At 41.8% G+C, this 15,605-nt stretch overlaps 1 protein-coding gene across 2 annotated transcripts in view; it reads left to right on the forward strand.

Annotated features, from left to right (window-relative positions):
* CYTIP (cytohesin 1 interacting protein) overlaps positions 1 to 9,493 on the forward strand; it is a 61,149-nt gene extending 51,656 nt beyond the window's left edge. For both annotated transcript variants that reach the window (XM_077272926.1, XM_077272927.1), the window contains 2 exons: positions 3,376 to 3,442; positions 7,999 to 9,493. In XM_077272926.1, coding sequence (XP_077129041.1) covers positions 3,376 to 3,442; positions 7,999 to 8,477 — 546 coding nt within the window. In that variant the 3' untranslated portion in view covers positions 8,478 to 9,493. The remainder of the gene's footprint in view (positions 1 to 3,375; positions 3,443 to 7,998) is intronic.
* Positions 9,494 to 15,605: the final 6,112 nt, after the last annotated feature.

Raw genomic sequence — 15,605 nt, forward strand, 5'->3', positions numbered from 1 at the left:
TTATTTATGCTCTGTAATTTATAATGTTGATTATGTTTGTAACGTTAAAAGTGTCCTCACCTCCCATAAAGGGAAGCCTACTTAAGTATACTTACTGTTAATTGCACTCAACAAAATTGTATGTCTTTTTGCTAACCTGTATTGTTGTTTTTCTTCCCAGTCCCGGAGTACTGTGTTTAACCAGGGGGGAGTGCAGCGCCCCAGAGTCCTGGTCGTTGCAGTAGCATGGTTCAGCCACTAAGGGGGGCCATGCTGCGTTCGATGGCACGGAAGGAGTTCTCTGAGCAGGTATCACAGTCACCAATACATTTCACAGCTGGGCCTCCGGGGGGAGCTAAGGGTGCTATTCATTAGGCCACTCCCCACCTTAGTGGGTAAACTGGGGGTCAGGCAGGAAGTTAGAAGAGAACGCTGACGGGATTGAACGGAGCAACACCCTGTGGCAGGGGGTGTTGTGAAGGGAGAGACTGTAGGGTCTCTGCCAGGGGTGGGATCCTGGCAGAGGCTTGGCATTGAAAGAACGTAACGGGTCCGCGCAGGCTCCTGGAAGCGGCGGGACTCAAGAAAGGACTAGAAGCGAGATAGATTGTGCTGAGTGAGAAACGAAATCAAGCGAAAGGAGATACCAGTGAGGGTTGTGCTGAAAGAGGCAGCACCTTACTGAGGCGCACTACCGGTGGCCGGAACGCCGAGGAGGTAAAGAGTTTCAAGCCATACCTCAGACCTACGGCAGGGCAGTTAGCTTTAGGCGGACTGTCTCACGCATCACCCAGGAAGGCAAAGGGGGGTACCAACAGGAGAGGGGCGAAGATAGAGTCCCGGAAGATCTCCGAGCCTCCCCGTCATACGGGTGCGTTCCTACCATAGTATCTGGAGGGACGAGGAAGATCATTGCGAATTAAGTTGTTGTGAGGGAACACGAGAAACAGACACAACAGTTGTGGGGTACTTTCCGTAAGCACAGCAGGGAAGGACTGCAACACATAGCGCTAGAAGGAAGGCACCGATTTCCACCTGCAAGGAGAGCTCTGGAAGTGCCATTGGACCGGCCGGACTTGCGCAGCCTGGTGAGCCGTATTCTGGACTGAGGACCCAGAGAGCTTCAGTAAAGAGGTAAAGAGACTGCAACCTGGTGTCCTCGTTATTTACCGCGACCTGCACCCCACAACTGCACCGCTACAACATCACTTATTGCACCGGACGTCCCCCACTGACAGACAGGGCCACGGACCGGGTCTAGCCACCGTGACAACCCCAGGACTGAGACCTAGAGGCCCGGCTCCGGGTACCCCTCGGCCCTGCGGCGGTGTGGGGGCGCTCCATTTACATATGGAAGTAGTAGTGTATGGCTGTGGAGGCGCTTGTCCTCCTATAAAAATGATACCTTTTTTGTAGAGATCAATTGTGTCAGTCATGACAAATCTAGTGTAGAAATCAAACAGGTAGGAGGCACACCCAGTGAATTAGAGTTAGCTTGAGAGCCAAACACTGAGGTCCTCTAGACCGATAGTAGACAGAGTAAAGGAACTGCAGACCTAAAGGCACGTGGAGACTCATCAAATAGGACTTATTGACAGCTTTGTATATCCATTAGTTTCATCACACTAAGTACAACATTATGTAATGTTTCGGTTGAAAAACCCTTCATGAGCCATATAGGCTCTGTACACTGCATATAGGTCAAGAGGATCCAGGTTTCAGGGCGGGTTTGCACCAAACAAGGACAACCTGGACATCAAACAAGGGGATAGACTATCTATCTGTCTCTAGAGAAAACTTTATGGAAGGAAGGCAAGAAATCAGTTGGGATTGGAAATCCAATAGGTCCTTAGCAAAGCTCGTATAGGCTATGTTCACTGCATATATTGGTCAAGAGGATCCAGGGTGCATGGCAAGCCTTCCCCAAACTGGGACAACCTGGACATCTATGAAAGAGATAGACATCAAACAAGGGGATCAACCTGGACATCAAACAAGGAGATAGACTATCTGTTTCTAGAGAAAACTTTATGGAAGGAAAGGGTGAATTCAGTTGGAATTAGAAATCCTATAGCCTATATGGGCTTTGCTAAGGACCTATTGGATTTCTAATTCCAACTGATTTCTTGCCTTCCTTCCATAAAGTTTTCTTTAGAGACAGATAGATAGTCTATCCCCTTGTTTGATGTCGAGGTTCATTCCCTTGATTCATGTGTATCCCTTTCACAGATGTCCAGGTTGTCCCAGTTTGGGGAATGCTTACCATGCATCCTGGATCCTCTTGATCCATATGCAGTGAACATAGCCTACACGGGCTTTGCTAAGGACCTATGTTCACCGCATATGGGTCAAGAGGGTCCAAGGTGCAGGGTGAGCGTTCCCCAAACTGGGACAACCCGGACGTCTACGAAAGGGATAGACAATCTGTCTATAGAGAAAACTTCATGGAAGAAAGACAAAAATTGACTATGAAGTGGAAATTTGATAGGTCCTTAGCAAAGCACATATAGGCTAGGTTTACTGCATATAGGTCAAGAGGATCCAGGGAGCAGGGTGAGCTTTCTGAGCCTTCCCCAAACAGAGACAGCCAGGATACCATTATATCAAGGCACAGGGGGTTTTCTGTTGGGAAAAATAAATCGTCTATCCTCTTCCTTGATGTCCACGTTGCCCTCTTTTGGGAGACGCCCATCCCGCACCCTGGATCTCCTTGACCTATATGACCTATATGGCGTGAATACAGTCTATATGGGCTCTACTAAGGATCTATCAGATTTCCACTTCTAATTCAATTCTTGCCTTCCTTCCATAAAGTTTTCACTTGAGACAGGTAGATCGTCTATCCTCTTCCTTGACGTCCAGATTGTCCCTGGATTGGACTCCATCTCTACGACTTCTGTACAATTCCTGCACTATAAAATGTTCTCTTACAGAAATTGTATCTACTGTGTACAACAATGGTAATTCACCATTGAAATGAAACAAACAAACCGGAAACAAACAGACAAATGATGGCTGATAAATTATTTACAATGTACCCAGGTTGCGTGCAAAAAAAGTAAGATGTCTAGACATATATCTGTACTGCGGCTTGTGGATCATTTCCTTACATTTAGCTGAAAACGCAACAACCTGCATACAAGCCAGCACGTGCCTCCGGTGGTGCACAGGTTGTGGTGAAGACTGTCATTTGTGTGTAATTGCATTTTGCAAGAAAATAAGTTTCCATGTTTGTCTAATGAGGTACTTTCCACACACTGACTGCAGAGATCTGGTTTCCTGTGCTGCCCGTTCAGTCGTTATACAGTAGCTGCTTTTCTCTTGCCCTATAAAGTTCTGACTGTTCATTTGTCTAAATCCTTAAGTTAAAAATATAATATTTTCCAATATTTACAGGATGATTTACGATCAAAATGGAAGGAATTGCAAAGTATGTTACAAAAAGAGCATCAGATGCTTCATGGTAAATATGATCCTAAATTATAATGTGACATCATTGTAAAGTTACATCAGCAACAGAAGAGTGCGGGCCGGATCGTATAAACCACGACATAAATCAGAACCAATGCGAGATTTACTCATTTTCATTGTGGGTTGACTCAGGGATGTTCTCAGCTTTAAACAAATTTAATTACCAAAGAAAATGTAACTTTCTTTAAAAGTCCATTGGGCGGAGGTGAGCTGTGACATCACCTATTGTGAATGGTGGATCCTGTGTTATCTACTGTATATAGAGGTGTTATCAGTCATTGTACAGGAGGAGGTGAGCTGTGATATCACTATTGTGAATGGTGGATCCTGTGTTATCTACTGTATATAGAGGTGTTATCAGTCATTGTACAGGAGGAGGAGGTGAGCTGTGACATCACCTATTGTGAATTGTGGATCCTGTGTTATCTACTGTATATATAGGTGTTATCAGTCATTTTACAGGAGGAGGAGGAGGAGGTGAGCTGTGATATTACCTATTGTAATTGGTGGATTCTGTGTTATCTACTGTATATAGAGGTGTTATCAGTCATTGTACAGGAGGAAGAGGTGAGCTGTGATATCACTATTGTGAATGGTGGATTCTGTATAGTCTGCTGTATATAGAGGTGTTATCAGTCATTGTACAGGAGGAGGAGGTGAGCTGTGACATCACCTATTGTGAATGGTTGATCCTGTGTAATCTACTGTATATAGAGGTATCAGTCATTGTACAGGAGGAGGAGGAGGTGAGCTGTGATATCCCTATTGTGAATGGTGGATCCTGTTACCTACTGTATATAGAGGAGTTATCAGTCATTGTACAGGAGGAGGAGGAGGTGAGCTGTGACATCATCTACTGTGAATGGTTGATCATGTGTAATCTACTGTATATAGAGGTGTCATCAGTCATTGTACAGGAGGAGGAGGTGAGCTGTGACATCACCTATTGTGAATGGTGGATCCTGTGTTATCTACTGTATATAGAGGTGTTATCAGTCATTGTAGAGGAGGAGGAGGTGAGCTGTGACATCATCTATTGTGAATGGTGGATCCTGTTATCTACTGTATATAGAGGTGTTATCAGTCATTGTACAGGAGGAGGTGAGCTGTGACATCACCTATTGTGAATGGTGGATCCTGTGTTATCTACTATATATAGAGGTGTTAGCAGTCATTATACAGGAGGAGGAGGTGAGATGTGACATCATCTATTGTGAATGGTGGATCCTGTGTTATCTACTCTATATAGAGGTGTTATCAGTCATTGTACAGGAGGGGGTGGTGAGCTGTGACATCACCTATTGTGGATGGTGGATCCTGTGTTATCTACTGTATATAGAGGTGTTATCAGTCATTGTACAGGAGGAGGAGGTGAGCTGTGACATCACCTATTGTGAATGGTGGATACTGTGTGTGTTATCTACTGTATATAGAGGTGTTATCAGTCATTGTACAGGAGGAGGAGGTGAGCTGTGACATCACCTATTGTGAATGGGGGATCCTGTGTTATCTACTGTATATAGAGATGTTATCAGTCATTGTACAGGAGGAGGAGGTGAGCTGTGACATCACCTATTGTGAATGGTGGATCCTGTGTTATCTACTGTATATAGAGGTGCTATCAGTCATTGTACAGGAGGAGGTGAGCTGTGACATCACCTATTGTGAATGGTGGATCCTGTGTTATCTACTGTATACAGAGGTGTTAGCAGTCATTGTACAGGAGGAGGAGGTGAGCTGTGACATCACCTATTGTGAATGGTGGATCCTGTGTTATCTACTGTATACAGAGGTGTTAGCAGTCATTGTACAGGAGGAGGAGGTGAGCTGTGACATCACATATTGTGAATGGTGGATCCTGTGTTATCTACTGTATATAGAGGTGTTATCAGTCATTGTACAGGAGGAGGAGGAAGTGAGCTGTGACATCACCTATTGTGAATGGTGAATCCTTTTTTATCTGTTTTATATAGTTTTGTTATTAGAGATACAAAGGGGAGGAGGTGATTGGGACATTACCTTTTGTGAATTCTTATTTCCTGTTTTATCTGCTTCACATGGATGTGTTATCAGTCATTGTACAGCAGTGGCAGAAGGTGGTGAGCTTTGACCATCAGCTAATGTGAATTGTAGATCATGTGTTACCGTCCATATTCAGAGGTGTTACCTTTCAATCTGCGATGATAATGAGACTGAAGTCTTCTGTGCAGATCAGAAAGCATAATAGTGTAACTGTAGGCCCAGTGGCCAGTGGGGAAATTATAACAGTTGAATTTTTTATACATACTGTGAAAATTTGAAAAAATAAACAAACAAACAAAAAACAGTATTTTTTTTTTAATGGAACCCTGATTTAAACAATTGGTTTTATGATGACACATTCCCTTTAACTAATTGAGACATCTGCAAACTTATCACCAAAGCGAGGGAAGGTTGGAGAACAACACAGTGCGAAACTGTGCTCCAAAGCCCAGGAAAACATTAAGGCTATGTACACACGTCAGGATTTCTTGCAGAAATTTCCTGAACAAAACCGGACATTTTCTGCAAGAAATCTGCATGCAGATTTTTCTCGTTTTTTTTGCGTATTTCTAGCGTTTTTTTGCGGATTTTTTGCGTTTTTTTCCGGAGGTTCCCAATGCAATAATATAGTGGGAAATCCGCAGAAAATCGGCAAAATTAATGAACATGCTGTGTTTTTTCAGCGATGCTTTTTTTCGCGGAAAAAAAACGCAACTTATGCACAAAAATTGCGGAATGCATTATAAATGGTGGGATGCATATGTATGCATGTTTTAAGCATTTTTATAGCAAAAAAGCACGAAAAAAACGCAAAAAATCAGGAACGTGTGCACACAGCCTAAAGATTCTTCTTCCCTAATTGAACCCTTGCCACCTAAGGTTCATTTTTGATTTTTTTTTGGCTTCAGAATAAAATTATTTAATCTACAATTTATGGTTTACATCATAGTAGCTTTGTTGTGTGGTGGTTGGTCATCTATGCTTTTTAGAAGTGACGCACAAAAGAGCAAAAAGTCATATTTTGTGCAAACTCCTTACGCCAATTTTTTTTTTGCTTTCGTTGCCCCCCAAAATGAGTAGGAATGATAAACTTCTCTGCTCGGTTTTCATTGCCTAAATAAGGAAAAGATTGATGTCTTGAGCGGTAAAGGAGGTTAATGGTAAAGTCCCTTGGGGTTCAGGAAGGTTGCAATTTCTAATTTAGGGTTGCTGAGTATTAAGTCTTTGGATACAACATTTTTATCCTCTTAATATCAATCATCGTATTATATAGCACTGTGTACTTACAATTGCTCATTTTTCCTTTCTACCCAGATAATTCTTCTCTTTTCCATTAGGACTATGACATCACATGATTAAACACTGACTAGCTGAATCCTTCTAAGCTCTATGTAGAAACCAGAAGCCTCTTTTCACTGTGTGTCATCACTGCAAAAGTCCCTAATAGGGGGAGGAGGGAGCAGCAGGGTCAGGAATTAAAGAGGGGAATGATAAATGCAGGGAAAAGAGACTTCCTGTTTCGACATAGAGCAGAGAAAAGAGAAGAATTAGCTGGGTAGAAAGGCAAAATGAGCAATTGTAAGTACACAGTGCCATATAATATGATGATTGCAATATATAAAGAGGATAAAAATGTGATGGGAGGAGGAGTGCTTCTTTAACCCTTAAGCAAGGCATTGCAGCTGTCATATGGCAGAAATAATGGGTCTACAGACCTGTGGGATGCCAACCACTCGTAATTGATTGGTATCCATCTGCACAGGAACTATGTAATTCAGCGTTGACTATTTGCCTATCTAGAGCCCAGATATTAGTAATGGTGGTGCTGGGAGTAGCATACACAACGTAGTGAAGTGCTAAAAAGAATTATTATCTATGTGTAGTTTGGCATTCAGAGCTTTGACTTGATGGCCTCCATTATATTTACACAAAATACCCTAAAGGTACCTTCACACATAACGATATCGTTAACGATATCGTTGCAACGTCACGCTTTTTGTGACGTAGCAACGATCCCGCTAACGATCTCGTTATAGTGTGACAGTGACCAACGATCAGGCCCCTGCTGGGAGATCGTTGGTCGTAGGTAATGATCAGGACCTTTATTTGGTCGCTGATCACCCGCTGTCATCGCTGGATCGGCGTGTGTGACACCGATCCAGCGATGTGTTCACTTGTAACCAGGGTAAATATCGGGTTACTAAGCGCGGCCCTGCACATAGTAACCCGATGTTTACCCTGGTTACCCGGGTGCTGCAGGGGGACTTCGGCATCGTTGAAGACAGTTTCAACGATGCCGAAGTCGTTCCCCTGATCGTTGGTCGCTGGAGAGAGCTGTCTGTGTGACAGCTCCCCAGCGACCACACAACGACTTACCAACGATCACGGCCAGGTCGTATCGCTGGTCGTGATCGTTGGTAAGTCGTTTAGTGTAACGGTACCTTTAGTCTAAGAAAACTTATCTAAACCAATTGATTTTGTAAGGAAATATGTACAATCATTTTTTTTTTCTGTCTCTAATTTCAGCAGGGGCTATAAATGACAGCAAAGTACAGGAAGAACTGGACTCCATTTATTCCAAGATCTTTGGAAACCCCGCACCCGGTTCCTTCTTAAATAAGCACAGATTGTCAAGCTCGAGCAGTGGGAAAAGCCATTTGAGCTCCATTTTACTAAATGGTGAAGATGGACTTGGCTCAATGTCCGAGCTCGATGAAGACTCTGGAACAGAGGCTTGTTTTAGTCGTCAGTCTAGTACAGAAGAAGACTTTATGTATAAGTTTAACGGACTTTCTTCGATGAGGTCTTCACTATCGCGTCACAGAAGCATCAGTGTGACAAGTAGTGAAAGTGAACCTATGTCACCAAACTGGGACTCTATAAGTCTATCAAATATTTTTGGGACATTGCCACGTAAAAGTAGAAGAGGAAGTGTCCGAAAGAACTTCTTGAAATTTATTCCTGGTTTGCACAGATCGGTAGAAGAAGAAGAATCTCAACTGTAGAAGTAATTTCACTGATACACCATCAGCATTAACATGAGACCTTGTGGAATGTTCCTGTACACGTACAGTTTATTGGAAGACATAATGGGGGAATATTATGTAGAAATAGAAGGAACTCTGAGAAAGCACTCGGCAAACTGACCAATGACAAGATGACTAGTGGTTTGACCTTTCGAGCTTTTGGAACAGTTTTAATCTGAAATGACCTCTGAATGATCTTAGCGATCTCCCAGAATCACAATTTGACCCAATGTAACTGACTTAACACTGACTCCTCCTAGATTTTGCATCAAAAATTACCTCTTTTTCACCTTCAGCTCAGTTTGCCTTTGAGATGAAGATCTAAGTCATCTAAGACCAAGTGGTTGCTTGGGATTTAATTCCTTACAGCCCCATTTAGAAAGCTGTACCTTTAAGGCATTGCATCGCCAGTAATGAATTAACATTGTTTGAACGACAATGAATTAAGAAACTTTTGCCAACATCTCTTCTCACAGTTAGTTCACTTATTAATTAAATATAAAAAACCCCACCATATTTAGGCAAATAATCTCTTTTAAAACTATGGACACTTTTGCACTGATTTTTCTTTAATTGTTCATTTGCGCCAACTTCCATTATCCAACTTTTTAAATAGTTTTCATTGAAAATATGCAATCATTTTGTTGTTGTAGAGTCTGTGCAACTCCTTCACATAGCTGGCTGCGCTGCTGCTTCTAACTTCAATCTGATAGCAAATTTTTCATGGCTGTTTTCTTTCGCTCTCTATCCCACTAAAGGTACCGTCACACTAAACGATATCGCTAGCGATCCGTGAAATGCAGCATCCTGGATAGCGATATCGTTGAGTGTGACACGCAGCAGCGATCAGGATCCTGCTGTGATATCGCTGGTCGTTGATTAAAGTTCAGAACTTTATTTGGTCGTCAGATCGCCGTGTATCGTTGTGTTTCACAGCAAAAGCAACGATACCAGCGATGTTTTACAATGGTAACCAGGGTAAATATCGGGTTACTAAGTGCAGGGCCGCGCTTAGTAACCCGATGTTTACCCTGGTTACCAGTGTAAAATGTAAAAAAACAAACAGTACATACTCACCTTCGAGTCCCCCGCCGTCCGCTTCCTGCACTTTCTGAGTGCCGGCCGTAAAGTGAAAGCACAGCACAGCGGTGACGTCACCGCTCTGCTGTTAGAGCTGGCACTCAGTGCAGGAAGCGGACGGCGGGGGACTCGAAGGTGAGTATCTTCTGTTTGTTATTTTACATTTTACACTGGTAACCAGGGTAAACATCGGGTTACTAAGCGCGGCCCTGCGCTTAGCAACCCGATGTTTACCCTGGTTACCCAGGGACCTCGGCATCGTTGGTCGCTGGAGAGCGGTCTGTGTGACAGCTCTCCAGCGACCAAACAGCGACGCTGCAGCGATCGGCATCGTTGTCTGTATCGCTGCTGCTTCGCTTAGTGTGACGGTACCTTAACTTTTCACAAGTTGTACAAAGCAGATCAGATCAGATCGCAGAGAGGGTGAAAATCACCAAAGTTATCAGGAAGATTAGCTTTCACTGGTTGTGCGGTATCAGAATGTAGATAGGGAAGAAGGAAATGAGGAAGAGAATGAATGGCTGACTTTGGAGAAGAGGAAAGCATCCCTATGTGTCAACATAATGGAAAAAAAGATACAGTACAGAATATAAATTGTGCTGATACATGAGAGCTAGTGAAGAAAGCAGAACTCACGTCCACCATGTATTACTGGGAGGGACGTGGAAACAAATCTGAACTTAGCAGTATCTGCATGCTTAGATGCTTAGGCTACTTTCACACTAGCGTCGTGCACTGCACGTCGCTATGCGTCGTTTTGTAGAAAAAACGCATCCTGCAAAAGTGCTTGCAGGATGCGTTTTTTCTCCATAGACTAGCATTAGCGACGCAGTGCGACACATTGCCACACGTCGCAACCGTCGTGCGACGGTTGCGTCGGACCGTCGCCACCAAAAAACGTTGCATGTAACGTTTTTTGGTGCGTCGTGTCCAGCATTTCCGACCGTGCATGTGCGGCCGGAACTCCGCCCCCGCCTCCCCGCCCCTCACAATGGGGCAGCGGATGCGTTGAAAAACAGCATCCGCTGCCCCCCGTTGTGCGGCGCATTCACTGCTAGCGTCGGTACGTCGCAACGACGCAATTCATCGTGCGTCGTACGACGCTAGTGTGAAAGTAGCCTAAGGGGTCTGAAAATAAAGCAATGAAGATTGCAGCTTGCAATTATTATAATTCCAAGTCAACCTTTCTTTTTTTCCAACTCAAAGATGACCATAGGCTTTAACCTCCGAATCACGAATTATTTGTCATGTCACTGTGTCTATGAATGTTATGAATATAATATTAAATCTATATAATACCCACTGCATTTAATCAGAAAATGGCGCCAACTGACATCAATACATGACTTCATATTAATACCTGCTTGCCCTACTGTAACACCTACCTGTAAATCTGCTTCCTTAGGGGGCTGGTCAGCCTATACGGCCGCTAGGTGTTGGGGTTTGGTTATAATTATGTTTGAAGCCAGAAAGTTTGTTCTAACCTTTCTGCTGTCTGAGGTAGAAAGTAGACTGGTACCAGTACCAAATCTGACCTAGCGCAAATGCAGAAGTGGACTATACATTTGCTAAAACTAAATACTGTGCCGCTATATTTAACATACACTGACGTACATACGGTATAAATTTGTGCCATTTTCATTTTACAATTCTGTATTGTTCTAGGTATAAATTAAATTATGTATATTGCATGTTCCACATTGTAAATTATGCTTAAAGAGAAAATAACTGAAAATCACCTATTGTTAAAATCAGTTTTTGTGTTATATATATATATTTCTTTACATTTTTGCATTTTTTTTATATCATGATTTTTATTAAAAAAAAGGAAAAAATTAGTAATCTTGTGATTTTTACAGTAGTCATTAGAATATTTTTAGTCTCATATTTCCTGTCTTTTCAGGGAGAGTTTACAGCAGTTTTCTTATCATCAGAGGCATGTTTACAGTGACAGATAACACCTCTATATACAGCTGATTACACGGGATCTACCAATCACAGTAGGTGAAGTAACAGCTCTCCTACTCCCCCGCAATGATTTTTTCACATGCTCATTAGATGCTCCAATACAAAAGATAGGGACAGAGTCTGTTTATTGTGCTTAATGTACATGTGTTGTTTCCTGAAACAACCAGTGTGAAAATGGCAAGACTTCTAGTTATTTTTAATATAGACTGTAATATGCAAAAAAAAAACCTAGCACAAAATCCTGATTTGAACTACAGTTCAATTTCTGATTTTAGCGTCCCTTAAACTTGTAAGATAACATCATTTATAAACATACGCCTATTTTTTTTTAGCCATCTAACACCTTAGTTGCCACATATAATAGATATCATGGAATTTAAGCAGTTGGACATAAGAATATATCTACCACCCACACTAAGTGGGGTGGCTATACTCAGTCAGGTGCCTAATGAAGACCCTCGGGTTTGCCATCCTAAGGCAGGGCATAATATGAGAAACCTGACAGGCACAATACACTGCAATACCACTAGTATGGTAGTGTATTATGCAATAGGTTGTAAAATACACAATGTAAAAGAAAAAGTTTATAAAAATTTTCAAAAATGTGGTATGAACCCCCTCGCAATTGATAAAAGCACCAAATAACCCATTTTCTGTTTAGTATGTAAAAAAATCTGTAACAATTTTAACTATTAAAATATTATATTTTCTGCATGGCGAAGCCTTAAAAAAAATTCTGTTTTTTTTTTTGTCACCCCTAGAAATGAGCAGACACTTTTAGGTTCGAGCAAACTTTATTTCAAAGTTCGGTTTGGGCAATAGAACTGTACCCGAATCCGAACCCCACAGAAGTCAATGGGGACCTGAACTTTGGTGCTGGGCTAGGGGCCTGCAAAAGTCTCTCTATCTTTGTTTTAGGGAATTTTCATTTTGTAAAAATAATTAAAATTAATAGAATATAGAAATTTGGTATCAAAGTACCGTAATCATACTAACCTGCTGAATAAAGTTAGCGATCACTGCAACCCTAGATGAATTCATTGAGAGGTGCAGTTTGTAAAATAGATATTTTTTGCACACAATAAATATCATAAAACAAAACACAAACAGTCTCAAATATTATCAGGATTGTTTTTTTTTTTCCCAGCATAAGTTTTTCAGTAGATCATATAAGGTATTTAGAAAACAATTTTCTGGCAAATAAAACTATTATACAATGAAAACAAAATAAGATGATAAAACTACTTTTATGTAAAAATAATAATAAAAATAAATATTTTAAATTTTTTTTTCTATTTTTCATATCGTTGACAATATTTTAAAAAAATTCAGCTATTGCATTTTTCACTCCGATCAGTGTGCACTCTTTGTGCTGTGAGCAGTCAGGATTTTAAAAGCCATCAGGTCCAGAAGAAAGCCAAAGTACCAGCGCAAAATCCAGGCAATCACTGGGAGAACAAATAAACATCATAGTAGAAATCAACGAATTGATTTCCAGGACCTTGGCCCCGTGGCCACGTTAGCGGTCCATAGCTGCGGAATGGGAGCCGTGTATATTGCCTCTTACCCGATGGAATGCCTGGCTCCTTCTTAATAAGCTAGGCATAATGTTATTGTTACGTCCCATCAGGTCTACTAATCAGAAGAAGGATTATCAAAAAAAGGGGTTGGTTCGCACAGCCTCTGTCTGGTGATCATGAACCAATGATGTGGCCATTGGAAGGAAGGTCTTCCATATCGATTTGCTTACTCCACCCAGACATTGCCCCTGTTCCAATGTTGGAGTACATTAATCTTTTCAATAACATCAAACAAGGGACCATAATGAATAATTAGGATACACGCACGTCATAAAGGGGGTCTCCTACCCAGGACCTCCCACTAATAATTTGAATGGACACCATGTAATACTTCATTTCACCTGTAGTGGCTGCTGTAGTGAAAAGGTGTGACTTGGTTGGCAAAGCTGGACCTGCAGCGATCAGCTGATTGCAGCCTGACTTCACTGTAAGAAGTTGTTGTCTCCTCAAGTGTATTATTCGGTGGGTAGCATTCTAATATGGAGTGATTTTATACATAGAATCTCTTTCCATACAACATTAATTAAAAATCTCCTGGTAGACGACGAATAAATGCTTCCCAATCTCTTTCACCATCTGCAAAGTAATCAAGTTTTACATGTGATTAATATTAATTACGAGCCTTCCATGAGTCATCCTTTGGCGCTCATTAGTCTCTGTAATTAAGAACATGTTTTGGGTGAAGATCAAATTAACTTTTTGTTAAAATGTATTAAAAATAGAATGATGGGGGTGACATTTTCTAATAAAAGCAATTCAACGCAAGTAGATGGTTCATTAATTATGTATAACAGAGATGCGATGAGTGAATTATTACAATCCACCTTACTAGGAGGAATAGTTAGTATTTTACGATGATGTGAGATGTACCATATGTACCATGAGTTGTCTGCTTTGGACAATTATTACGTGCTTGAAGGGTCCCTTGATAATAAAAATATCCCAAACTGTCCACCTTCTGGGAATAGTAGATATCGACTGCAATCCTTGGCAAACTTGTCATTAAGTATGTACCGTAATTTCCCTGCAGCACCTCCGCTGGAGAAGTGAAGCATTGCACATATTCCATTCAATGTAATGAATCTGTATGATGTAGGACAGGACAGGTCCTCCAGAATGAAAGAAGCTCTTTGTAACCGCTCTCCACTTGGGGAAAAGCGATGAGTATCTCTTCAGTATTAGTATATGACACTCCCAACCCCAAACTTTGCATTTGAGGAGCTGAAACTTGTTTATGATTCATTCTTCTACACCACTTAGGAAAGAAGGAAAACTTTTAATGTAATCAAGATGAAGCCTTGTTGTGATGGATGACACCGACAAGTCATGTCTCCCTGAGTCTCAAATCATCATTATAATATGTATGTCTGGAAGAGTGAAATTACTACAAATAAACTAGTACATTGAAAATCCATGCCTTGGAAGCTACTACAATATGGTGACGGCACCATTTCATTTATGAATTGTGGGTCTTGGCTTCCCAGCACCTTGATGTCTTCTATGTCCCACAGGAGCTTCGTCTGGTCTTGTCTCCGACTTTTTGGACCATTTCACTTGTACACTGTTTTGCAGAGTTTCCTGATCCTACTTTCTAGGCTCCACGGTGTTTACTAGTGACCTTCTGTCCTTTGGATTTAAGCCCAGTTTTGGCCCAACCCTGTTCTTGGATTGTTGTCTGATACTTTTTACGACCGTCTTTGTTACTTTGGACTTTATTTAACTATACTTAGTCTGTCTTGTCCAGTATTCCTGTTTTCCTGATACAGTATACCTGTTCCTTAAATTATCTCTTTTCTTGGATTTCTGGTCTTGTGTTCCAAATACAAATCTTCTCTTTGTTTTCTTTTTCGGTTGTCTATCTCTTGCCACCATTGTTACCTGATCCTGTATGTTTGTACCAAGATACTTATGAAGGTGGCTCAGGGTCGGTTTGCTGTAGGCCGGAACTGAGTTCTCTTTGCCCTGAAACCCCTCTTCTAAACAGGAATCAGACAGGTGCAGGGTGTATTGCTGTGAAGTTCATGCTTTGCTCACTTTTCGTTTGGGAATACTTGTTAACTCGATGTCTAGGGAACCGAATCTGGCTACAGATTTGACAGGAGACCTTGAGGACGGTTTAACAGGTTTACCTTTACAGTGCAGTTCGGTTACACATGGCTGTAGCATACAGATTGAGAGAGTCCCTTTTTGGTGATGTTCCCTTTGTTCTGTGCACTATCAGTTCTTGCCTCCATTCTGCCCAACCTGCCCCTGCCTCAACCTTCACTGTTGGTACCAGGGACTTCCAATCCAGCAGTACAGTTTTCTTGAGGCCTACCATCCTTTCCTTTCGCTGAGACAGAGATATGGCACTCAATACCTCTTCCGGACCTTAGGCCCAAGAATGCCTCAACGTCCTCAGGAACCTTCAGATGTGTCCTCATACTGTTGGGAGACTTGGCATTGAAGGAACCTTTTCTCCTCTGCTGCATGCACTTTC

Source organism: Ranitomeya variabilis, chromosome 7 (assembly GCF_051348905.1).
Source record: "Ranitomeya variabilis isolate aRanVar5 chromosome 7, aRanVar5.hap1, whole genome shotgun sequence".
NCBI lineage: Eukaryota > Metazoa > Chordata > Amphibia > Anura > Dendrobatidae > Ranitomeya > Ranitomeya variabilis.